Below are 25697 nucleotides of genomic sequence, written 5' to 3'. Positions count from 1 at the left end.
ATTTGGTGCCATCTAGATGTGTCTGAGTGAACACCCAGACCACTCGCAGTTCCCCCAGATGGAAGCCACTGCTGTTCCTTCAGGTTCATAGCTCAGCCTCTCTCACAGGGTGTACCCACTTTTTTTTTATTGTGGTAAAATATGTGTAAATATAAAATTTACCATCTTAACCATTTTTAAGCGTACAGTTCAGTGACATTAAGTACATTCACATTGTTGTACATCCTTCACCACCATCTCTGGAACTTCTTCGTCTTCCCAAACTGAAAGTTTATACCCATTAAATAGTAATTCCCCATTTCTCCCTCCCCCAGTCCTGGCAACCAAGTTTCTATTTTTGTCTCTACGAATTTGACTCTTTTAGATACCTCATCATTGGAATCATACGGTATTTATCCTTTTGTGACTGGCTTATTTCCCCTAGCATAATGTCCTCAGTTCAGCCATGTTGTACCATGGGTCAGAATTTCTTTCCCTTATAAGGCTGAATAATATCGCATTATCACACATTACACATTTTGTTTATCCATTCATCTGTCGATGGGCACTTGGGTTGTTTACCCTTCAGTTGTGAATAGTGCTGCTCTAAACGTGAGTGTGCAAATATTTCTTCAAGACCCTGCTTGCCATCCCTTTGGACATATATCCAGAAGTGAAATTGCTGGATTATACAGCAATTCTCTGTTTCATTTTTGGAGGAAACTCCGTGCTGTTTTTATAGTAGCTGTGCCATTTTATACCACTCTGGTTTTTAACTTCAAGATAATGGGTTATTGTTTTCCATTTCTTGAGTAGCCTGGAGAGATCAATAATCTGCTGAGTGAGGACTACCTATAAATCACACCGGTGTCCAGTGAGAATAAACCACTCCTGAGGGTTTCAGTGTACAGACATAAAGAAGGGCACTCTCGGGGGTTCAACCTTTTTTTAATGTATATCTTATAAAGATTCCTCACTGATCTACTTTCACAAACTAATTTTGAAGAAGGCTTCTGGAAATAATTTTTTTTCACCTTAAAAATGAAGAAGCTGAAGCACAGAATGGGTTATACTTCCAAGGTGACAAGTACATATATCTCCTGTCATCTGAAAGGTACTTACCTAGCTACTTCCATGACCTGACAGAGAACCAAGGACTCAGAAGGAAAAAAAAAAGTGTAAATATCTTCTGGGCAGTCAAAACACATAACTGTTAGAGAGAAACTCCTCTCCACTCCTATGGTTTCCAGGAGAGGAAACACAGCTGACCTCTCTGTGCTCCTAACTCCTTCCTCAGTGATTTCTGACCAGTATTTGGGGGAACAGGAAATGGGCGTGCCTTCCCTTCTGTCCCAGGGGCCAGCCCTGACCAAGCAGGTGTGGGTTGGGGTGGCCTCCCTCCATACTGCAAGGTCTCCAGCATCAGTCCCAAGTCAGAGAGGCCCAATGCTTTCCAACCACTCCTGACAGCTAGGTGAGGCTCCATAATGCCGCAGCTCACAATTAGGAAGTCTACCTCCCTGCAGATACAACACATGTTCAAATAATAGCTTCCTTTGTAATAAAGGTGATCCCTGAACTCCATCTGCTTGACTCCCTGTCTCCCTCAAGTGGCTTAGAAGAAAGGAGGTGCTATTTATTGGGCCATCAAGTCTATGCATAAAGGTTATGACCTTGACTAGAAGGCAACTCACTCAGAGAATGGGTTGGAAGCTTTGTACTCTTACTCTAGGCATATTTACGTGGCGTCTAATAAGTCTAACAAATTTGGTATCCCGGCCCATAACAGAAATTAGAAGGCGGGATAGGAAAGAAGAAGGAGAAGAAGAGAAAGAAGGAGAAGGAAGAGAAGTGGGAGGGGGGAGGCAGGAGGACAGAGGAGGAGGAGGGAATAGAAGTAACCACAATAACGTAGCAAAACATAATAAATGACAGCATAGTGTTGGAAAAGTATTTAAAAAAAACTATGAAAAGGCATGTCACTTGTATGGTCATTTTTTGAGACACAAACACGACTCAGTCATCTCTGGGGACATCACTACAAAAACATAATAAGATATCCAGAAGTACAAAGAAAATGTTCAACGATACTCAATATACTATCAGAGAAGGCAGGGGAATGTAAAACTATGAATGTAGTTAAAGTAAATTGAGTTTTCCCACTTTTAAGGTTAAGCTTCAAGTAATTTAGAAAATGTTTTTACACAGAATATGTGGCCTAACAGATAAGGCATTAATCTCCCAACCGTAGCATTCACACTGGTTTTTGCCATTTATATACCATCAAGGAGTGCTCGACAGTCCTGTTGTATGCCAGTATATTCCCTCTGGCTGCAAGGAACTGCCCAGTGTGGGTATTCATGCCATCTGGGGCAGACACAGGCTTCAGAAGCTCCTAGTTCATGTTTCCGGAAGCCTAACCAGGGCTTGACTATTAGAAGACCCTAGGTTATTCCCAAAAGACAGGGTGCAGACTGAGGTGTCTTATCTGCTTCAGAGATAAGAGAGATCCCATCTTGTTCATCCGTTTTGTCAACCTAGAAGAGCTTTGTCCATCCGGCCGTCCATTCCTCATTCATTCATTCATTCATTCGATACACAAATGCAGAGTGTTGGGCTGAGGCATTAGTTCCAATGACTTCGTTCAGGTAGGATTTGGGGTCCTATCTAAGGAAACTGTAACTCCCTTGGAGGGGAAAATCAGGCCACAAGATGGAGAAGTACAATCATTTCTCTGCATTTAAATACACGAAGGAGTTGACAGGTTTTCACCTCCTGAATCACAGTTCTTTACCTATTTTGTGAATTTCCATTATGAGAAAACAACAAAAACTCCATTTAAAACTTTCTCAGAAAACCTGGAACTGTGGATTTTGTACAGAAATGGGAACGAGCTCAGCAGTCCTGTGGGTACCGGGCATGCGGTCGAGAAGGCCAGAGGCAGAGACGTGTGAGAAGGCAAGCGAGCATGTCAAACTCCTGACAGAACATGGAGGGAGCCCTCCCTGCGGTACCCTCAGAAGTAGGCCAGCCTTGCCAATATTTTTAAATGATGAGGTGCGTGGAATCGAGAAATCTGACTGACCGGTTCTCCAAAGACAGCCTTACTCCTATCTCTATCCTTCGGAGGAAGACGAATGGAACACGTTCTCTTAGGCCTACGACTTGACTGCTTTGGGTCTGCTGTCGGTCTTCAGATCTGCTCTTTGAGCTCCTGGGCCTCTTCCTTTGTGTGTGGCTTTCCTGGGGGAAACACTGGATAGAGAAGTGGCAAAAGTATGGATGGTCAAGGCCGTACTACAGGCAACGATAAGATGGAAAAACAGCCAAAGGTTGCAGAGGTAGATTTGAGGCAGGGGCATGAAAATAGGAATCTGTGTAGGCTGGAATGCTCTGAAAACCACTTCGAAAGCTGGTATCTGCAATTACCTAATCCTCGGTCTCTCTCTCTCCTCTTCTCATAAAGAATATTCATGGTGGGGGCACCTGGGTGGCTCAGTTGATTAAGCGTCCAACTTCGGCTCAGGTCATGATCTCATATTCCGTGAGTTCGAGCCCCGCGTCGGGCTCTGTGCTGACAGCTCAGAGCCTGGACCCTGTTTCAGATTCTGTGTCTCCCTCTCTCTCTGACCCTCCCCCGTTCATGCTCTGTCTCTGTCTCAAAGATAAATAAACGTTAAAAAAAAGAATATTCGTGGTGGACCGCTTAATCAATGAATGCCTAGTACAGTCAAGAAATCTAGATACATGTTGTCTTTTCCATTTCAGATGGTCACAGTAAGAAGTAACATTTCATTTACATGTTTAATGTTCACTGACCTCAACAGGATGAACCAATCAGTAAACTCATTGAAGGCAAAGAGATGTCTATCTCGACACAATGATAATCTCAACCGGGAATCTGTACCGATATTGAGTGTGGATCTCATTGAATATCAATGTCATTGTTGCCTAACAGAAAGAAATGTGTGATTTTGAATTTAAAATGAGAATTTAGGGGCATCTGGCTCAGTCGGTTAAGCGTCTGACTCTTGATTTGGGTTCAGGTCCGGATCTCACAGTTTGTGGGATTGGGCACCGCCTCGGGCTCTGTGATGTCAGCGTGGACTGGGATTCTCTCTCCCTTCCTCTCTTCTCCTCCTTCTATCTAAAGACAGATAGATGCACTCTATCTCTCTCTCAAAATAAATAAACATTTAAAAATAAAATAAGAATTTAATAATGTGAAAGTTTACAAAATGTAAACTATAACTGATCAATTCTATATTTGATACATAAATCTAAACTTGTACCTTCATTGTTCATAAGGAATTTTAAGTACCCTCAAGACCCAAATGATAGGAAAAATGTTTAGTGTCATGAAATTTCAAGTGTGTTTCAGTTAATATTTAAATGCAATGGATCAAAATATTACATTTCTTCATTCTTAAGCAATATTCTTCAAAATCAACTAATGAAAAGACTACAATCAGTCATTGCACAGTATGTTCAGCATGTCTGGCCCCCACTCCTTAAATGCTACTGTGACATTTAATTGAAATGCCACTGTGATAATGTCATTGAGATGGACCTCAAAATGCTCCTTACAAAAACTGCCAATGCTTCTTGGGGGCGGTTATCTCTCCCAGTCTAAAAGAAGTGGACCTACTTAACAATAATATAAGGAGTAGACAATATCACACTGCAGTGAAGGCCACTAGAGTCACGGACATCACCCACTGATATTATATAATGATCAACCTCCTTCTTTGAGCCTAGAGTTTCTCAACCCCAGTGCTATTGACATCTTGGGCTGAGTAATTCTCTGTTGTGGGAGTTGTCCTGTGCACCGCAGAAGGTAGAGGCATCCCTGGCCCCGGTTCCAGTAGCAAATCCTCGAGTGTGAAAACCAAAATTGTCTCCAGACATTGCCAAATGTCCCAGGAGGGGTTGCAGACTTGGTCTGCTCACTGAAAACCACTACTTAGCCCCATAAATATATATGTGATTACCTTGCACCAAACACAGAGATAGAAACCTAGTCCCTATGCTCACAGAGTTCAAAGTCGAGATAGAGGAGGAGACAGGTACAAGGTGGAGCGCCCAGTGCTGTAACTCTGGCCCACTGCAGTGCACCTGGCCCGAGAGGCGGGGGTGAGAAGCCGGGGAGAACATTCCAGGGCAAGCTGCTCTCTGTGAGAACTGGGAAGGATACTGAGGAAGGACAGGCACAAGGCAGCCCATGTGAAACCACAGAGCCTTCCAGGAAGAGACACAAGGCACACTCCAGGGGGGGCACAGCGGTACCACAGGAAGGGTGTCACACACCACAGGCTTAGGGATTCGATCTTCATCATGAAGAAAGGGCAGAGAAGGCTGTGTAAGTGTGGAAGGGAAAAGCTGGTGTCTGCACTCCACAAGGTCACCAGTGTGCACAGGAGTCTGGACGGAGTGGTGAGGAGACCGGAAAGGGGCTGACCTACTTCAGGACTGTTGCGGAGCTTAACGAAACCATCCGTGTGGATGCCTGCTGTCCCGCATAAACTGTGATTTTTTCCACAAAATCACCTCAAAAACCTGTAAAGTATGATATAAAGTACAACTGATGGCCCCTGCTCTCCTATGTCAGCATGAGAAACTCCAAAGACGCCTCTCGAAGAAACATCTGAGACGACCAGCATCTATGGCAGGATTCTCAGAATAAATGAATAATCCTGCAAGGGGACGACTACTGGGAAGGAGCTACCATATGGTAAGTTGCTATATTTTTTTTTATCTTAAAAAGTTATTATTTATGGAAAACAGTATGGCAGTTCCTCCGAAAGTTAAAAATAGAATAACCATATGATCCTGCAATTCTATTTCCACCCAAAAAAAAAAAAAAAAAAAAAAAAATGAAAGCAAGGTCTCAAAGAGATATTTGCTCATCCATGTTTCCAGCAGCATTATTCACAATAACGAGACATGGAAGGAACCCAAGTGCCTGTGGAAAGATGAATAAACAAAATGTGGCCCATTTATACAGTGAAATACTATTCGGCCTTTAAAATGGTAGCAAATTTTGATACACGCTGCAACCCAGATGAATCTAGGGGACATTATGCTAAGGGAAATAAGCAATCACACACACACACACACAAGTACTGTGTGATTATGCTTACATGACACAGGAATCAAATTCACAGAAAGGGAAAGTAACATGACGCTTACCAGGCACTCAGCAGAGGGGGGATCCGGGGAGACGCTGTTCAACGAATACAGAGTTCCAGGTTTGCAAGACGAAAACTGCTCTGGAGATTCGTTGCACAACCACATGAATATACTCAACACTACCGAAACCCGACTCTCAAAAATGATTAAGGTGGTAAAGGTTTGAAGTTATGTGCGTTTCACCACAACTTTTAAAAGTAATTATTATTTTATAGCACTTGAGATTAAGCACAGAATTTTCCACCTGGGAAATATGAACACATAGGTCCCTCTGCCTGAAAATAGAGGCTCAGCAGGACCAGTCCCTCAGAAAGCTCGCCGATTCTCCCAGATTTCCTCAAGGTCAAATTACATCCACTCAAGTGTCTGTTGCCCAGAGTAAGCGACAGCTCGAAGCCCCGCAGAGTTAGCTGGGCCAGAAGAGCGACCACGCTGCCACCTCTTATTCACTTAGCTCCTCACAAGGACGTGCTGGAGACACACGGTCCCAGTGCTGTGCCTGGCACCGGGGAGGGAGCCGAGAACCAAACACGCACACGTCTGTCTGTCTTCAAGGAGCTTTTGTTCTAGCACAGCCTAATGACAACTAATTACAAAATTAATTAACTTATTTATTTTTGCCCAACAAGGGGACCTAACGTAGTCTGGAGTGCCAGGGAATGATCCTGCGTGAAACTGGCATTTCAGTTGAGCACTGAAGAATGAACTAGAGGTAACTTGGAGAGGCGAGCGGGGAGATGCGAGGCCATGGGAACAGGTGCAAAAGCTATAAAGTGGCCTCAGAGATGTGAAGAAGCCAGTGCAGCTGGCTGCCCTGGGGAGGGGCTGGTGGAGAAACGATTGAGATGAACATGGAAATATGGAAAGAGCCGGAGGACACTGCCTGCTGCAGGGCCCTTTCAGACCTGCCGCATCCCTGCTGGGAGGCCCCTGGGGGCTGGCTTGCTCATCTCCCCTCTCTACTCCCCAGCTTCCCTTCCCAAGCCCCATTTTTACCACATCACTGCCCTATGCAGCTCTCTCCAGCACTTGGTGGATTCGTTACAAACCTTTTCACATCAGAGCCCTCTTGAGCCTGCAGCTTCTTGATCATTGCATAACAAGGGTATGCTGTGGGGCCCTCCACTGAAGGCAAAGCCCCAAACCAACCTGGCCTCAAAGAGTAAACTGTCAAGGCGGTAAGATGAGATGATCACACCAGGGTGGTGTACAAATAATACAGAATGGCGCACAACTGAAAGTCTCACTCAGATAAACTGTCCTACCTGAGCATGAGGTTGTCCAGTTAGAGAAGGTGGAGAAATCACAGAGAATGGGAGCTGTCATTAGGAGGCCTCACAGGGAAGTTGGGCTTCGAGCATGATGCCAGAAAGATCACATGGGACCCGGAGTGGGAATCTAGGGAATCTAGGGAATCTAGGAATCTAGGGAATCTAGGAATCTAGGGAATCTAGGGAATCTAGGGAATGGCGGGTGCCGGGCATGTGCCATTAGCACAGACACAACAGGCAAAGCCATCAGAGTGGCTTGGCTCTCAAGGGAAAGAGAAGACAATGAAATGCAGAGATAGACTGTTGAGAAGGCCCACATTGCAGAAGAAAGGGGGAAATGAAGCCACACACAGAACACTGAGAAGCAATGAATGACAAATGCAGGATGAGGAAAGCCAGAATACACCTTTCTCTGCAACATCACTGGTTATGTTTACCGTTCTTTATTGATCAGTTGCTGAGTAAATGGTTTAGGGTACACCGTGTGTTAAGCACTCTGATTTCCAAACCAGCTTATTATTTGTGCCACTCATAGAAGGTTATCTCACTTTTATGGACTCTCCTTTCCGGTAATTGTAAACTCCTTGAATGCAAGGGCTGAGTCCACTCTTTGCACATCCTGCAGTGCCTGACCCACAGTCAGCACTGTGCGCTTTCTTGGCTTCAGCAGTTATGTCAGGCCCTGGTCTCCCTCATTTTCAAGGCTCCCAAACAATGGCAAGGACAAACTGTGCTTTCCTCAGGAGCTGACAAAGCCAAGTGCAGGGAGAAGTCGCAAGTAGCTGACTCCTGGCAAGGTTGGGATTTCCACCCTGGGCTGCTTGACAAGGTATTCCTGAGATGACAGGTATGGGAGGTGTGGAGGGAGAAAGGATACCGTGGCAGAGACGGCACATCAAGGAAACCAGCACCTCAAGAGGCAGTTTGCTACCATGATGGGAAGGGGGACGTGGTCCCCAATCTCATGAGTCAGCGAGGAAAGGTCTTCAAGAATTGTGCCTGATGGTGGGAATACAGGGTGACTTCTGCAAGAGGAAGTGGAGATTTCTAAGAAGTGAAGGTTTTCTGACAACCAAGAGATATGAGTAGACATTCATCTCTTTTTCAGAGTCAGCTCTCCTCCAATCCTTTGCAGTTTGGGCACGTGGACGCCCTCCACTCTCTTCCATCCTGGAGCCAACCACAGTCCACTCGCAGGTCTGAGAGCAAGTCTTGCTAACACAGCAGCTACTCCAGGGAATAGAGACGAGCCCTTTCGGCATCCAGGATAGATCCCATATTCTGACATTAATGTCTGGTCCTCCTATAGGATGCATCCCACTCCTAAATGCACATCAGTATATTGTGATCTCACGGGTGCTCAAATTGGCCCATCTTTGACCAGCACCTACAAGTTTGCCCCCACATCCTTTTAACATAACTCTAGTATTTTTCAATAGCTTCTTTGACTTTAGAATCCTCTTCTACATTTTCTGGCCCAGACCGGGGATGTGTCATTTCTCCAAAGAGCGCTTGTTCCTTTTAGAAGGAACCAGAATGTGAATGTGAATCTGGTTTAGAGACCAGAATGTGAACATGAGATTTGCACATTCTTCTTGGGTTATCATTGCTTCTAGGTGTTTTAATAGAGCTAAAAAAAATATGTATTTTTTTAAGAAAAAAATAAATCATGGCTTCAGATGGGTATTTACAATTCATATGAAAGATGACAAGGTTCTATGTAACTTTTGTGATTTGATTTATATGTTTTCTCTTATTGTCAAAATCTTGAGTCCTAAAAATATTAACAGGATCTCTTATTTTATTTACCCATATAAATATAAAATTTCAAAATAATAATATAACATTTTATTGAGGGCATTAAGATAACTGAATTCAATTTAAGATTTCTTTGTGGTTCCTTTATCTCTAGGCTATACCCCTGTAGGCCTAGAAGCTCTGTGTTTAAAGTCATTTGAAATATTTTTTTAGTATGCCACCAAACTATGAAACAAGTTCATTTCTTATTTCCAGCTCTGTTGCCTTCGCCCCATTCTTTACCTATATATTACCCCATTCTTTACCATTCTTTCCCTATATATTACTTTTTAAAAATGTATCCTTTCATTGTGTCTTCTTGAAACATTAGCAACTGGATATATGCTTTATTTTTCCTTCCTCCCTTTTAGTCTATACATAGATCCTGCTTTTTTTCGACAATAGTAGGTCCTCAAGATTATTCTTATAGTAGCCTACTTCCTCATCTGCTTTTTTTTATAAGTCCATGGCACTCTGCTATGTGGATGCCCATAGTTCCATCAACCAGCTCCCTATCAATGAAGATCTGTTTCTAGTCTTTTGCTGTAACAAACAGTGCTTCAGTGACACATGTATGGAGTCCATACATGCCTCCAAATTTTTAAGAAGGGCTATTTAAAGTACATTAGGTTTTACCTTTTACATCTCTGCTACCTAGATATGCCAAAGTCACATTATTTTAATATGCACTTCTTGGATTCTTAATAAAATAATCATTCACATGTTTATATGGATGTATGTATATTTCTTTGTGTCAGCTTTCTATTTATGTCACTTTTCAAGGTGTTTATATTTTTTTATTTATTCTTACTTATTCATAAGAGCCATGTGAAGATGATAAGTCCCATGAGGACAGGAGCCAGGTCTGAGCTCCTGACTTGTTCTCCATTATATTCCCAACACCCAGCCTGCTATCCAGCCAACACTCAAAACTATCAGCGAATAAATGAATACTTACGATAGTAATGTATGTTTACATGCTTTAAATTTTTCTCAATTTCACAATTCGCAACTTGGGGAAGTTATGTAGCCTTTGCAAATCTCAGTTTTTTCTGTGAAATGGGAATAATAGTTCCTAACAGGATTGTTAATTGTTTTATTTAGTACATTTTCTGAAATGTAATAAGCACTCAAATGTTAGTGTCACTTATTATCATCAACCTCATCTACACATGATTTCATATTTTACCACGAAATAAAAACTTCAGATTTGGTGTTTTGAGATGGAGCTAACGGCAACGGAGCAAATGTTTTTATTGCCTGCATTGAGCATCAGGAATGTTCATCATAATACATAATAAGGAAAAAATAATTATGATATAAGCCAAGGCAGTTGTTTTCTTGGAAAACTATTTGTGTCAGGGATGGCTCAGGGATAATTCTTATATTCAGGGATTTTTATTCTTCCCTAATTATTTAGTATCTAGTTGTAGTCTTGAAAGGAAGAAGATGTTCTCAAAAGTGAGGAAGGCCAGTGGCAAATGAGCATCGGTTCTCTTGATTTCCTTTTGAAATGGTAAAGATTCGGAGGAAGGAATTAAAACACACACATGAGCCAATATAAAAAAGTACAAGGTCACTCACAATCCAAAACTTCTATATTTGCTCTCCATATGTAAGATCACTCAGTATCAATAAATGAGGTAAAATCATTTTATTTGATCCAATGGTATTTTTAAAGTGCAAGTATCCCATGATGCAGAAAAAAGTTTGTAATTATTCCACGAATGCCACGAAAATACATAATTGCCACATAAATAATAAAAGAAATGTCATCTTAGAAACAACAGCAATTCGAACTTTAAGGAAATCCAATATAGAGAGTAACACCTCGGTTTTCAAACTCCATTTTTAATGATCTGGATCCTGGCCACAACATTGCGGTGAGTCCATTGAACTGGGCCTGGCCTCAAACTGTATCAGCACAACCAAAACTGTGTCTTTTCTTACCAAGTTAGATTGCATCGGGGGAAAGAGCAGTCTGATCATCCCCTGTGCACGAAGCACCACACCAGGGACCAAGGGGGATTCAAATCGCATCCCCACCCTCAAGATTCTTGCAAAGTTGGTGGAAGGATAAACTTTCCCTGAATCCAAACCTCTCTCCAGATACTGTGCCATTTCTCTGCTTCCTGAATGGAAGAGTCATCTTTACCAGCTGTCTTCATTCTTTCACCTCCCATTGCCTCTTAAACCCTGGCTTCGACGCTCCAGCACTCCACTGAAAACGATCTCGTCAGTGTCTCTAAAAGTAAACATTTAATGCAAGACGCTCTCCAGCCTTTTCCTTGCCTCACTCATACTACCTCTTTGCCCTAGGTCTGTATGTAGAGCTCCTTAGACTTCACCTTCCGATATGTAATAAGCACCCAAATGTTAGTTTCACTTGTCATCACCATCAGCATCCTCTATGCATCATTCATCAATACCGCGGAACAGTAAATTCAGATACGGTATTTTGAGAAGAAGCAAAAAACAACAGGGCAAATGTTTTTATTGCCTGCATAGTCAGGTAAAGAGTTGGAGATCAAATCTTTGCTCCTTCTACACATTCTCTCTTGGAGTTCTCACTCAGTCCCTTGACAGTAAATATAATCTCTACATTGAGGATTTTCAAATCCTTATCTCTAACTACTCTTGATCCCTTAAGCTCCCCGCACCTATATCCAACTATCAATTGAACATCTCCACTTTTACATCTGAAAGGAAACTCCAAATCAACACATCTAAACCTAGATGTGTGGTTGCCCAACCCTTTCCACCACCTGTACTCTCCTACCTTTCCCATCTTAGGCAATGGTACCTCATGCACCTGGGCTCAAACTAGATAACCAGGTGCCACGTTTGATTCGTCCCTCATCCTCACTCCTCCACCCCCCAAGCCAACTTACCACTAAATCTTATCAAAATACGTTCACATTTCTCCATCTTAATGCTACCACCATCTCCTGGCTGGACTACTAAAAAAGCCTCTGAACCTCCCCTCTGTTCCTGCTCTTTCTCTAATCCACTTCCCACTCAATAGCCAGGGAAAATTTTTAATAAAGAAAAACAATGTATCTTTTACATGTGTTTTCTGAACCATGCCAATGTTTTGTACTTCCAAAAATTATTACATCAACAAGGAGGAAGGGGGAAAAAAACAGAATTACGTACCCACAGATGGACCGAAATGTATATGGAACTCATGGAATAACCACAAAAACAAATCAGAAAATAAAAACAAAGAAGGAATCCTGTACAAATATTGAATCATTATGTTGTACACCTAAAACTAATATAATTTTAAACCTCAATTAAAAAATTTTTTTTCAAAGAATTAATCCAAGTAACTTTAGAACACAATACACTCACAGCACATTATTGGTGTATTCTTTAAAAAATAATAATAATAGGGGCGCCTGGGTGGTTCAGTAGGTTAAGCGTCAGACTTCGGCTCAGGTCACGATCTCACGGTTTGTGAGTTTGAGCCCCATGTGGGGCTCTGTGCTGACAGCTCAGAGCCTGGAGCCTGCTTCCGATTCTATGTCTCCCTCTCTCTGTGCCCCTCCCCCACTTGTGCTCTGTCTCTCAAAAATAAATAAATGTAAAAAAATAATAATAAATTAAAAAAATAAAAAAATAATAATAACTAAAAGCAATCTTGAACTTTACTAAAAGATTTTGTTTGGTGGTGGTATAGGAGTAGTACTTCCTGTGTATATTTCAAGGCTGAAAAAATGATAGTTTGGCAACCAGAACTCTCCTTGTGGGAAAAAGTAGATACAAATATGGAAGGAGTAAAGGAGAGTTAGAATCCTTTGATTTGGATCAGATTAAAACTTTCAGAATAAACTCTCAATAGATGGATGGATGGATGGATAGATAGACAGATAACTAAGCTCTCCCAGGTCTGTCTACTGGAAGGACCCAGAGCAAAGACAATCCAGTAGTAATGAGCACAACTACTGTTGCCTTAAATCTTGCTTCCCGAAGCCATTCCCCACTAAAAGGATCCAGTCTCCTTAGAAAAATGGCTGCTTTTTTCAGGGCTGGGTTGGGAAAGTATAAGCTAAGCCTGACTACCGTGGTGGTCCAGAGAGCAAGAAAGTACTCTAAACCTGCTGGGGACATAGCCAAAGGATTAAAGAACTGCTCAAAGAGGGTCTTACTTGCCAAATTTTGTGTAATTTGAATATCAATAAGAATGATCATAGGAATAGATTCTAACCCATTGAATTAAAAAACATGAATCTAGGCGCACTAACCAGCACCACAAAACTACAGAGGCAGGGGGAAAAGGGAAAGGTTTTCTTTACAGAAGAATACCAATAAATAGAAAATCACTATTTTGCATCCACCATTGCAATAATTATTTTAGGCAAGAATTAATTTATGTTACTATCATTAAGTGACAGTTTGGGGGGAATACAGTACTATATACAGCCTCTAGGTTTCCCCTCACAGGTAACTTATTAAATACAAAGGGGAAAATAGGTACCTTTATAATAGAGAAATGTAGGCGATACCACCTTAACCAGCGACCACACTTAACAGCCCCGACAGTGGGGGGGATGATATCACAAGCGAGCCTACAATGTTATTCAGGACAAGGATACGTTACTTATGCAGATTTCATGCCAAAGTAAGCATAATCACACATCTAATCTCGAGAAATGATCCAAAATATCTAAATTAAGGAACATTCTGCAAAACAACCTTCAATGCCACCAAAGAAAACAAAAGGGCTGGAAGAACTCCTTCTGGAACAAAGTCCAATTATGAGACGCGAAAACTAGAAGCAAAGTATGATCCTTGATTAAATTTTGGTTCCAGAAAAACAAAACAGAAATCCCTAGTTATGTAGGGCACCACTGGGAACACAGGAGACTGGATAGGAATTATACATTAGATAACAGCATTACAGCAATAAAACTTCTTTTGCATGTGATAACTGTGTGGGAGAATGTCCTTTTCCTTAAGACATACCAGCTGATGTTTTTAGGAAGAAAAGGTCTCAATGCCTGCAACTTATTCTGAAATGATACAGCAGAATCAAAACTATATAAACATATAAAGAGAGCGATGAAGCCAATGTAGGAAAATATTCAGAACTGGTGAAGCTAAGTGAAGGGTAAATATTTTCATTCACTATTTCTGCAACTTTTTTATGCACAAGAAATTTTTCAAAAATAAAAATTGGGTAATAAAAAATCATATCCATTTGACCCAAAACACACACACACACACACACACACACCCCAAACGAAACAAACAAAACAAAAAAGCCAGCATCCATGTGTCTCACTGTACTGAGAATTATATATTCAAACTCCTCATGGTCTACCCATTTTTGCTTGGCTAACTCCTTAGGCATTTGTCAAATCTCAGATCAGAAGTCATTTCCTCGGGGAAGCCCTCCCTAAATACCAAAGTCAGGATAGGGTCTCCCATCTTTACTATATATAACATCTTGTACTTGCCATGTAATAACAATTATCATTGTTCTATTTATGTCTATTAACATTTATCTGCTAACTTCATGAGGAGAAATACCAATCTATCTTCTGCCTGTTGTTTTCCCCAAATCCATCAGAACACTGGCACTTAGTTTGCCATCATAGACATAAGTGCTGCCCAACAAGTATGTCCAATTCCTTCCTCACACATGATACAACTGCTCCTTCCTCTCCCTCTGGAGTTGGGTGTGGCCATGCAACTTGCCCTGACCAAGAAATCTGAGTGCACAAGTATTTGCCATGTCCAGGAAGGGGCTTCAAAAGCTACCGCTTGACCCTCACTCTCTCTCCCTCCATCACGGTGACTGGCAATGATCAGCCAGGGTGAGCAGACCCCCAGCCAACCCAAAATGGAGGTTCTATTAGCCTAGGTGCCTACATGCTTGCGACGAGGAGGACCCCCAGCTAAGCATGTCCCCCACCCCCTACTGATCATGTTGGACATATAATGTGAATAAAAAGCAAACTTGATAAAGCCAAAGAGATTTTAAGGTTATTTATTGCATCGGCACAAACTAGCACATCCTGATGAGTGCACATGTGTTCAAATACTCAATGAAACTTAATACAGATAGCTAAATACTTGCACTAGGTTAAAGATCATATGAAAACCTAAGCATTCTTCATAGGGGACAGGTTGAACAAATTACCCTTTACTCAAACTGTGTGAACATTAAAAATAATGATGCAGCTTTTTATGTACCAATCTCCAAGATGTTCCATGAAGTGGGAAAACAAGAATACGTACACACAAATGACTGCATTCTGTATACAACAAAATATTCATTTGGAAGTGTTGACCAAAAAGCCAAGATAGAAGAGAAATTAGATTCCAACCAATTTCTGGGTCAATCTAGAAACTTCTAAATGGGTCGTGAAAATGAACGAGAGGACTCCAAAATCTCTCCCTCAAAATGAGGGTGCAATACAATCCAGAATGAGAGGATTTGTGAAGATATTTGGAGGGAACTTTGGTATTCCGTGAGTCCTGTATCTCTGCCTGCCATAATCAAGACAGAAAGGCTTCAGTGGGACCACTCAGAGACTTAGTGTGGGTCCCCCACAATCTGGGTGGGGGAGTGGGAAGCACAGTAGACTGGTGTCTGACTCCTTCCCAGAAGAGCTAAAAGATGAGAGACCAGTCGGCTCGCTGCTCTGATCAGGGACGAGGGGGATGTTCCTACGCTTGAGGTTGGCCTTCCCTCCCAGAGTCTGTTGGGAGAGGGCATAGGAGAAATCATAGGAGGCTATGATTTCGAGCCTGCAAGAATTTGCTTTAGATAACGTCCAAAAGGGCTGCCAGTGTAGAAAGGCCCTGCAGAAGTCGCTGGGGTGGACTTCCCATTCTGAGAAACTGTGGAGGCGGGACGGAGATGAGGCAGCTCTCCTCGTGGAACTGAAAGGGACAAAATACCGGCACAGAGAACAGGGTCTGTGAAGGACATGGGGAAGGGCTTCGCCAGAGAGGTTCAGCTGGGGACATGTGCATCCTTGTCCCAGAGCCGGCCTACCACTGTGCCAGTCAACAAAGAGCTTTCCTGCTCATCGAGACTAAAGACGTCAGCAACATCGACCAACATGTTAGGGAGGAGTAGTAGGAAACAGCCCTCCTTCCTTTTACCCATTCCTGCCCGTAGAAATGACTGAGTGCTTGAAGCTTTGATTATCATACAGAACTGGACATTCTGAAATCTCAGTCAAGTCTGTGTCAAACTTTTATTTTTTATTTGTTGGACTTTTATTACTTGCAAGCTGAAATCCCGGGGATTGCAACTGCTTTTATCTAGGAGTAGAGAACAAACTCTCTAGAGAACAAACCAAATGGGCAACAGAGGACAAAGAAGGCTGCTTTATGATTCAGCCCAGTATCCCTCATACCAAATCTCCACCGGCCTGCATATAAAATATCCTCCGAACAACACACGAGAGACTGTGTGTGATGGTAGCCTCTCGAATGACGTAGTAGAGACAAGAGTCCAGGGAAATTAACTTTTCATTAGATGGTCTTTTGCACATTTTCAGTGTTTGTGTCTCTTCATGCCAACGTGCAGGACATACATGCCCATGTTGTGAAACAATGGCTGGGAGGTAAGAGTATGGACTGTTGGGACTCTCACTCTGGTTAGGTCACAACTGGCCACACATCCTCATGCATGTTAACCACCTTCTCTGTGCCAATGCCATCAACTGTAACAGGGGAATAATGGCAGCACCTCTCTGGGTTGTGAGGACAAGATGTCGGAGTGCAGGCAAAGCTCTCACAAGAGGGCCCACCTTAGATGTGTTTGGTGAGCGTTGGCTGTTGCTACTGCCTATTCCGATAGTATATAATAATAACATAATAAACGTTACAGGGGAAAGATTCAAAAGAAAACAAGGGAGAGGAGACGGGGGGGTTCAGTCAGTTAAGCGTCTGACTTCGGCTCAGGTCATGATCTCGTGGTTCGTGAGTTCGAACCCCCCGTCGGGCTCTGTGCTGACAGCTCAGAGCCTGGAGCCTGCTTCAGATTCTGTGTCTCCCTCTTTCCCTGCCCCTTCCCTGCTTGTGTCCTCTCTCTCTCTCTCTCTCTCTCTCTCTCTCTCAAAAATAAATAAACATTAAAAAAGAAAAGAAGGGGAAAATCTGAGTACCGCTAAGAACTAGCCCATTTTTTAGCTTCTATAAGATGTGGGAAAGACAAATGGGAATATGGTTGGGTAATACTTAAAAGTAACCATCTGAGGGACCAAGAGGTTAAAATCAGGAGAACAGCAGTCACTTGATAAGCATAAACTTCCCTACACATAAATAAATAAATAACACCAAGGGCATTAAAGTATTAGACATTACAATTGGAAAAAAAAAATATCTGAGGAGAGTGGCATCCAAATATAACTAGGTACTAATTGGGAGAAATCTCAAAAAGCTCTCAGGGAGGTGGAGGTGGGCTGGGAGACATAAATTTAACCACCAGAAAATTAGTCATGAACTTGAAATACTAGAACAGAAAGAAAGGGGGGAAAGGCACTATTTTTGGAGGCTGCTCCAGAGGCCGACATCCCAGGACCAGGCAGATGCTGGTTCTTTTGCCACAGAGACAAAACACAACCCGCCCACAACATCCATGTGTCTGAGTGGCAGAAGGCCAGGATAAGTAGGAGGAATTTTGCAGAAGGTGTCAATCATCACTCAGGAGAGACTGAAGATGACTGCCCTGAGCTACCCCAGGGATGGAGGGGCATCCCTAGTCCAAGGGCTTACGCCAGGAAAACAAAGCCCTCATGGAGCCAGGAAGCCAAGACCTTTGCACACATCGTCCAAACAGCCGTTGGGAACAGCACGATTTTAAAGACAACTGCATGGGATGGCGTTGAGCCCAAATCTAGAAGGCTTGGGTCTGCACTTCCGTGGAGGCCCAGGGCCAGGAAAGAATGCTTTTAAGCATCCATCCGCAAGATTTGGCTGCCTCACCTTGAACCCCAATCTGTTTCAGGCAGGTGAGGGCAGGAAGCAGGTGAGGGCAGGAGGCAGGTGAGGGCAGAAGGAAGGAAGTTCAGACATGCCAGTAAGTTATGGGAACGCGCAGAGGTTCATGCATCTCAGTGTGTGAATGAATACGCCCCCGGAGGTAAAAGCACCAAAACTGAAAGCATGGTCCATGTGATCCAACAGCAAAGAAAGCCTTTCTTTCAGGGACATCTAATATAAACGCTAGGACTGACCATGAGAGGGAACCTTTGAGAACAGCAGCCGGTGAAGTAGCCCAGCAAAGTAACAACAATCAAGCCAACGCGGCCAGGCCTGCTGTGTCAGGCTGGGCAAGCTGCATCTTGCACAAAGGCCTCCAGCTGACAGGATCCAATGGTGGCTGGAGTCTAGTCCCCAAGTCCTGAGCCAGGAAGAGGTGGCTTTTTGAACACACCATCTTCCCATAATTCATGCAAAGGCGTTTGATACGCTAGAAGTGGGAGTGGAAGGAGGGATACAAAGAAACAGAAAACCCAGGGAAAACTAATTATGTATCCAAATGGGCAAGTGGCTACAGACTACAATAGGAGAGTCCCCCACCAGGTGTAACAAGACCCCCTAGCAGGCATGGTTTGCTGACTTGCTCTCTAGTGCGATACTAGCACACGATAGGTAATCCCATTTGTTTCGTTTTGTTTTTAATTTTTCTCCTGCCTCTTTTATTTCCCAGTGTATGTTTTCATTGATCTCTTAAGAGTTCTTGGGGCTGGAATGGAGAACAATAGCCTCAGGCAATGCATGGTCTGACCTTTGCAGAGGTCTTTCCTTCTGCCTTTCCTGGTTGCATTGGGTCAGATTCCCATGAGTGAGCAGCACAGTCACAGAAGAATCTCGACTATAGCTGCTTATTGAGAGGAAGCCACGGAAGTGGGTGGTAGGGAGAATATCGGACTTGGAGTTCTACCACCTATGAGCCTAGAGGTCTTGGGTAAATCATTTTATTATTTTTTTATTGTAATTTTATTTTTTAAAATTTACATCCAAATTAGTTAGCCTCTAGGGCAACAATGATTTCAGGAGTAGATTAGTGCCCCTTACCCATTTAGCCCATCCCCCCTCCCACACCCCCTCCAGTAACCCTCAGTTTGTTCTCCATATTTATGAATCTCTTCTGTTTTGTCCCCCTGTCTGTTTTTATATTATTTTTGTTTCCCTTCCCTTGTGGTCATCTGTTTTGTCTCTTAAAGTCCTCATATGAGTGAAGTCATGTGATTTTTGTCTTTCTCTGACTAATTTCACTTAGCATAACACCCTCCAGTTCCATCCACGTGGTTGCAAATGGCAAGATTTCATTCTTTTTGACTGCCGAGTAATACTCCACTGTATATATATACCACATCTTCTTTATCCATTCATCCATCGATGGACATTTGGGCTCTTTCCATACTTTGGCTATTGTTGATAGTGCTGCTAGAAACACGGGGGTGCATGTGTCCCTTCAAAACAGCACACCTTTATCACGCGGATAAATGCCTAGTCGTGCAATTGCTGGGTCGTAGGGTCGTTCTATTTTTAGTTTTTTGAGGAACCTCCATACTGCTTTCCAGAGTGGCTGCACCAGCTTGCATTCCCAGGTAGGTAATCCCACTGGATAATCATAGCAATCAGAAATGAAGTGGTTCCTACCAAAGAAAGTCTCTAACACTAAATTAAAAAGCAGAACTGGAAACAGCAAGTCTGGCAAAAAGAAAAGGAAAGGGAACATAAAGCTATAGTCCTAAAATAAAAGACAGGCTTTCGGTGTGAAAATCATATACAATGTTGCCCTCCAACGGATCTCAAAGAATATCAAGTTTCCGACCCATTTTTTCCACTCTTCAACTCTTGTTCTACTCACGTTGGTCCTACCACCACCAGGATAATCAGAAGGCCACTTTTTGAGGGCCTACTGCTTCAGGGAGTCTCTCCTGTGTAGCAGATGTGGCCGCACAGTGCTGTGGAAAGGCCAAGGACTGGGATACAACAGGACCTCAGCGAAAATTCTGAATTTTACCACCTATAGTCTATATGGCCTTAGGCAGGTAACCTACTCCCCTCTGGATTTCAGTTGCTGAATCTATAAAATGAAACCCATACACCCCTTATTACAGAGGCTGAAACTGAGGCTTGGAGAAGTGAAGTGACTTGCACACTCACACAATTGGTAGGGGGTAGAGCAGGGATGCCTTTGGACACTAGCCTAGTGTCGCCAGAACAGGGTCAGCATCACGCCCAGGGTATTCCTGTTCTAACGCTTCACATGAATGTCCGTCTGTTATCTCACAAGAATAAGCACAAGCCCCCGTGTAGTAAATGACAGTTTAAATATCTCTAATGACAAATGCGTCTTTCAGTTCGTCCGAAAGAAAATCAGATCGGTAATAAATCAAAGTAAAACTCTTTCCAAATTACCCAAAGTGGCTTCATGTTTATAGTTCTGCATTTTTTAGCATTTCCCAAAAAGATGTGAATAACTTATAAATGCTAATAAATAATCTACTTTCCACATTATCAACCAGGCCTCAGGAAACTCGAGGGCTCAGAGATAAGTTTGCCTCAATAATTAATAATAAAGTTTTAATTTACATACTCCAAGCCCCTATCAAATTGAAAGCTATGGATTCTCCCTACAGCAGAACTACCTTAGTTAAACATGTTTAAACTCAAACTGCAAAACTCAGGAAAGTTCAGGGCCCCTTAAATAACAGAACTTCAAATAAGCCCCTGCTATCAGTGAGCAGTCAGGTAGTTTGTTTGGACTAAGTTCCTGTAAGCGGAAAAAACTGAAAAAGATGTTAGCAACCCCAGGCAGCCCTGAAGCTCAGAAGAATATATTTAAACCTCAAGACTTAGTGGCACAGAACCCTCTGCTGAGGAGGGAGGGTCTTTTATTGCTAAGGTCAAATTCAGAGACCAGAAGACCAGAGAAACAAAGGGATAACCTGCATTTTTTAAAAGATAGGATACATTTAAAAAGTAGCAGGACAACAAATGCATTCACATAAAATTATTCTATAATAGGTCAAAGCACACTGGCAAAAAGATACAAAAATTTTGGTATAACTGGTCTGATCCAAAAAATCCAATATAAGAGTAAGCTGATTTAAGGTATCAGTTTTTTACTTCCTAAACTCTTGAGATCTAGCCAAAAAAAAAATTATTTTAAAATAGCATTAAAGGGGCGCCTGGGTGGCGCAGTCGGTTAAGCGTCCGACTTCAGCCAGGTCACGATCTCGCGGTCTGTGAGTTCGAGCCCTGCGTCAGGCTCTGGGCTGATGGCTCCAAGCCTGGAGCCTGCTTCCGATTCTGTGTCTCCCTCTCTCTCTGCCCCTCCCCCGTTCATGCTCTGTCTCTCTCTGTCCCAAAAATAAATAAAAAACGTTGAAAAAAAAAATTAAAAAAAAAAAATAATAAAAAAATAAAATAAAATAGCATTAAAGAGGAACTTAATTAAGGGCAATTTCCTATTTACAAATACAAGTTAGAATCAAGCTACTCAATAAAGCATAATTAGATAGAAATTAAGGATTCTGATCGCAGGCACACATCAAATCTTATAAGAAGTTACGTAAAAATGAGCCCACATACCTAAAAAAAAAAAAATCTGTAGAAATATACATTACATGTAAATGTGGTTGTTGCTGAGGAGTGGGATTAGAGGTAGAATATATATTGCTTTAATTATCAGAAATACTGAAAATATACAGTGAGGTAGACAATATAATGTTGGATGGAACAGAAAGATACAGGTTGACTTCATTGCCACAAGTTTATTATATATGAGATCACGGTTAACCAAATGCAGGACACTTTGCTGGATGCACTGTGAAAAAGCAAGATGAATCAACAAAATCAAAACCCATGATCTAGAAGCAGAGGTACATGTTCCAGCAACTAAGTGCGAAGCAGAATTCAAAATGTGCTATTGTACCAACAGTAAATACAGAATGGGGTAAAGGCAAGAGAGAAGAGAAGTTAATTCTAGCTGAATGGAAATCAGGGAAACTGAGACAGAGAAGGATGGAGAGATTATGGAAAGCAAATGATGAGAAAAGGGCAGGGGGAGGGGGAGGAAGCCCAGCTCATATTGAACAGTCATTATGTGCCAGGTACTGAGAAGCACTTTCATTCATTCATTCATTCAACCCTCATATTTGCCCTATAAGGGGGGTACTATTATCCTTGCTTTACACACCAGAAAGCTCGAACTTGCTCAAGCTCACAGAGCTAGTAAGCACAAGAACCAAGATTGAACCCAAGTTTGTGTTCCTCATCACCCAGCTACGCTGCCCCTCCAGGCAAAGAGAAAACATCAAGACCTACGGGCCAGGGAAAAACGATGAACAAGGTCACAGAAGAAGAAGGAAACTTAACATGTTGAAGGGCATCCATGGATCAGCCTCTGCATCTCAATGCCTTTTATACAAAAATTTACTTGCTTTTCCTGAGACATGATCATTATCACATCCGTTTTAAGGCTGAGAAAACTAAGGTTTAGATAGGTTAAACATCACGCCAAGCAGCTACTCTGCAGCAAAACAGAAATTTAAAACAGGTCTGTGTCCATTCCTGGGTCAAGCCAGACAGATGGATGGCTGTATGTGCAGTGTCTCATTTAAGCCCCTAAACAACACCGTCCATCTGGTAGTATTGTTTTTCTCATTTTACAGCTAAGAAAATGAAAAATAAGATAATGTAAGCAACTTCCCCAAGGTCATAGTACTGGTAAGAGGTGGACCCAAAATTTAACTCGGGCAGCCTGATTTCAGAGTTAGAATTCTGACCCTCTGGATAAACCGCCAGAAAGAGGAAAACAGGAGCCAGATCATGGACAGCCTCTAATGTTGAACTTGGAATTCATCAGCTGTGCAAACTCACTGAAGATTTTTGCAGGGGAGAAGATGATTAAATTTCATTTTAGGAATAAAGTCTTTCAACAGAGCTATCAAAATTAGATTCCTTGGCCCAGAACATTGAATAAGACATGGAACCCTTTATCTGTACAGCTTCTCTTCAGATCGAAACATTGTTTCAATTAGGTATATTTAATTTACCCAAGAAGGTCATGATGTAGTTATTCTGCAAGCGCTCAATTATGGTAACCTATTAAAGTGGCAAGCCCCAGCTAGGTACTGTAATGCTTAGCGTAAACTACATTAGATTTACCCAGTAATATATCTTCCTATAGATTTCTTTACATAATGGTGTGGAAATCGAAAGTTGAGTGCTTGATCACTGAACCTGCCTTCTCAAAGCAAAACAGGAAAGGAGGGGAGGGGGCTTAGAAGACCAACAACTGAAATAGGTTTGTTTTTAACATTTCATTTTGCATTTTGGCCATCATGCCCAGCTAACCAGCCAGAAGGCCTAGGATTTTCCACCTACAAAACAGGTTCAACATCCCCCAGCCACAAGCAGAGTCTGACTCATCCTGACAGTCAGCATCAATTCTTAATGAGTCCCAGGGCCCCCAAAGTCCTTTCTACTTCTTTTCCTGCCGACGAGTCCCTGTCCCCCTTTCCCTGTACTTCCTCTGTCCCCAAATCCCGAGGGCCGTCCTCATTCCACCTTTTCTCTTTTCAATTGAGGTATAACTGGCATACAATGCTATATTAGTTCGTGGTGTATAACAGAGCGATTCGACATTTGTATACATGGCGAAACCGTCACCGCGGCAAGTCCAGTTACCGTCTGTCACCTTACAAAGTTAATACAATATTACCGACTGTGTTCCCCACGCCGTACATTGCACCCCGTGACTTACTTCTCTTATAACGGTACGTTTATACTTCTTCATCCCATCCCTTAAGAATCGCTGCCAGCCCTTTCCATCACGAGGCAGACACGCAGGTTGGGGTGGCTTTCTCCCCCTCTTCTCTCCACCCTCACGTCTCCCCGGCTCGAACCTCCCCACTCACCAGGTGCAAGGCCAGGGGCAGCAGCAGCAGGAACAGCCACAGGTAGAGGTGGCAGCTGTTGGTGAACTTGCTCTGCTCCGGGTCGTGGTACCAGCCGCCGGTGAGCGCGGCCCACACGCCCTGCCGGAGCAGCTGCAGCGCCTGGGACACCATGCCTGCTGCGCCCCGGGGCCGGCGGCGCCCCGCTGCGCTCCGCCCGCCGGTCCCCGGGCGCCCTCGGCTCTAACACCCAGGCCCGCGGGCGGCGCCACCGCCGCCACCGCTGCCGCCGCCCCCTCCCCCCCCTTCCGCCCCGCGACTGAAGCTCGAGCTGCTCTCCTGCCCGGACCCGCGAACCGCGGCGCCGGAGCCGGCTGCTGCCGCGGGGCAGGTGGGCGCCATGTCCGAGGGAGGAAGGATTTTCCCATGGTGCTCTGAGGCGGCCGCTCAGAGGATGCTCCAGAGGCCCCGCCCAGCGCCCGCCCAGAGTCCCTCCACAGGCCCGCCTGCGGGGTGGAAGGATTCCTGAGCCCCTCCAGCCGCTCTGCCTTGGCTCTGCTCTCTGCCCCTTCCTTTTCCTCCCCATCGTCTCACCACGGGTGAGAAGGGCTGAAAAATCAAAGATGTCCTCGTGCAGAAGAGACCATCCAAAACTTGTGCTTTTGCCTTTTCCCCTCCTGCTGCCTGCACCAAAAGGTTTATGTAACACAAGATCCTGTCACACATCACTCCTTGTAATCCGCCCCCCACCCCGCCCCGCCCCGCCCCAGCACTGGCACAGTTTCATTCTCCTGAATTAGCTGCTGGCCCCCGGCGTTCTAGTAGTCAGCCTAAGCCCCGCCTGTGCCTTTGGCACTGACCTTTCCCCCTCCCTGACCTTTTCCCCTCCTCCCCTCTGTTATCCAACTTGGCACGTCAAAAAGATGACCATCTTCCTGGAATCATTTCAGGAGCCTCGGTTAGACTTGTCTTTTTGTATTATGCCTAGAATATAATCCCAGTCATCAATCGACTATTCAGAACGATAGTCTAAGTCTTTCCATACTGTTTAGATAGGAAGCCCCACTAGAAGGTACCAGTGAACTAGTGATCTTTAAGGTTTTATACTGTTTTATAATTTACAGTAGATAAATTTCAAATTGTCTTCTGAAAACAAGCTTTGGACAAGAGACAGAGAAAAGGGAACTTGCCTTGCTTAGGAATAAGCAGAGGAAGCCCTGTGTTAGTTAGGGCCTTTGGGAAAGAGCAGGGATTGGAAGGTTCCATGGTCCTCAGATATGCCTTTCCTGTGTCATCTGCCCCAAACACATCCCATTTCGTCTCTGATATGGGCACCTGTGTGCGCCCTGGCCGTGTTCTGGTGCGCAGCAGCATTTGCTCGTGGCTGCCTTAGCCAGGTCCAGTAAAGGCATCCCAGCCTTCCTATGCTGAAATGAGATAATATGAGGTCTGTCCTAAGGAGCAAGTCTAGAACATGAAAGCCCACTGGGTTACAGCCAAAGTCTCACTAGTGTGTGTGCCGTCAGCCTTAACCACTTTTTAACCGACTCTGCATTCATCTGCAGGAATGACTAGCCAA

General features: G+C 43.4%; 1 protein-coding gene across 1 annotated transcript in view; it reads right to left on the bottom strand.

Moving 5' to 3' along the window:
* The window catches only part of LOC125933102 (pecanex-like protein 2), a 98740-nt gene extending 74351 nt beyond the window's left edge, over positions 1–24389 (bottom strand). Inside the window, exon 1 of the mRNA XM_049645982.1 lies at positions 24140–24389. Within this exon, the coding sequence (XP_049501939.1) occupies positions 24140–24292 (153 nt within the window). The 5' untranslated portion in view covers positions 24293–24389. The remainder of the gene's footprint in view (positions 1–24139) is intronic.
* Positions 24390–25697: the final 1308 nt, after the last annotated feature.

This window comes from Panthera uncia, chromosome D2 (genome assembly GCF_023721935.1).
Source record: "Panthera uncia isolate 11264 chromosome D2, Puncia_PCG_1.0, whole genome shotgun sequence".
Lineage (NCBI taxonomy): Eukaryota > Metazoa > Chordata > Mammalia > Carnivora > Felidae > Panthera > Panthera uncia.
Note: the sequence above shows the minus strand (reverse complement) of the source record. Positions and strands in the feature narration are given on the sequence as shown.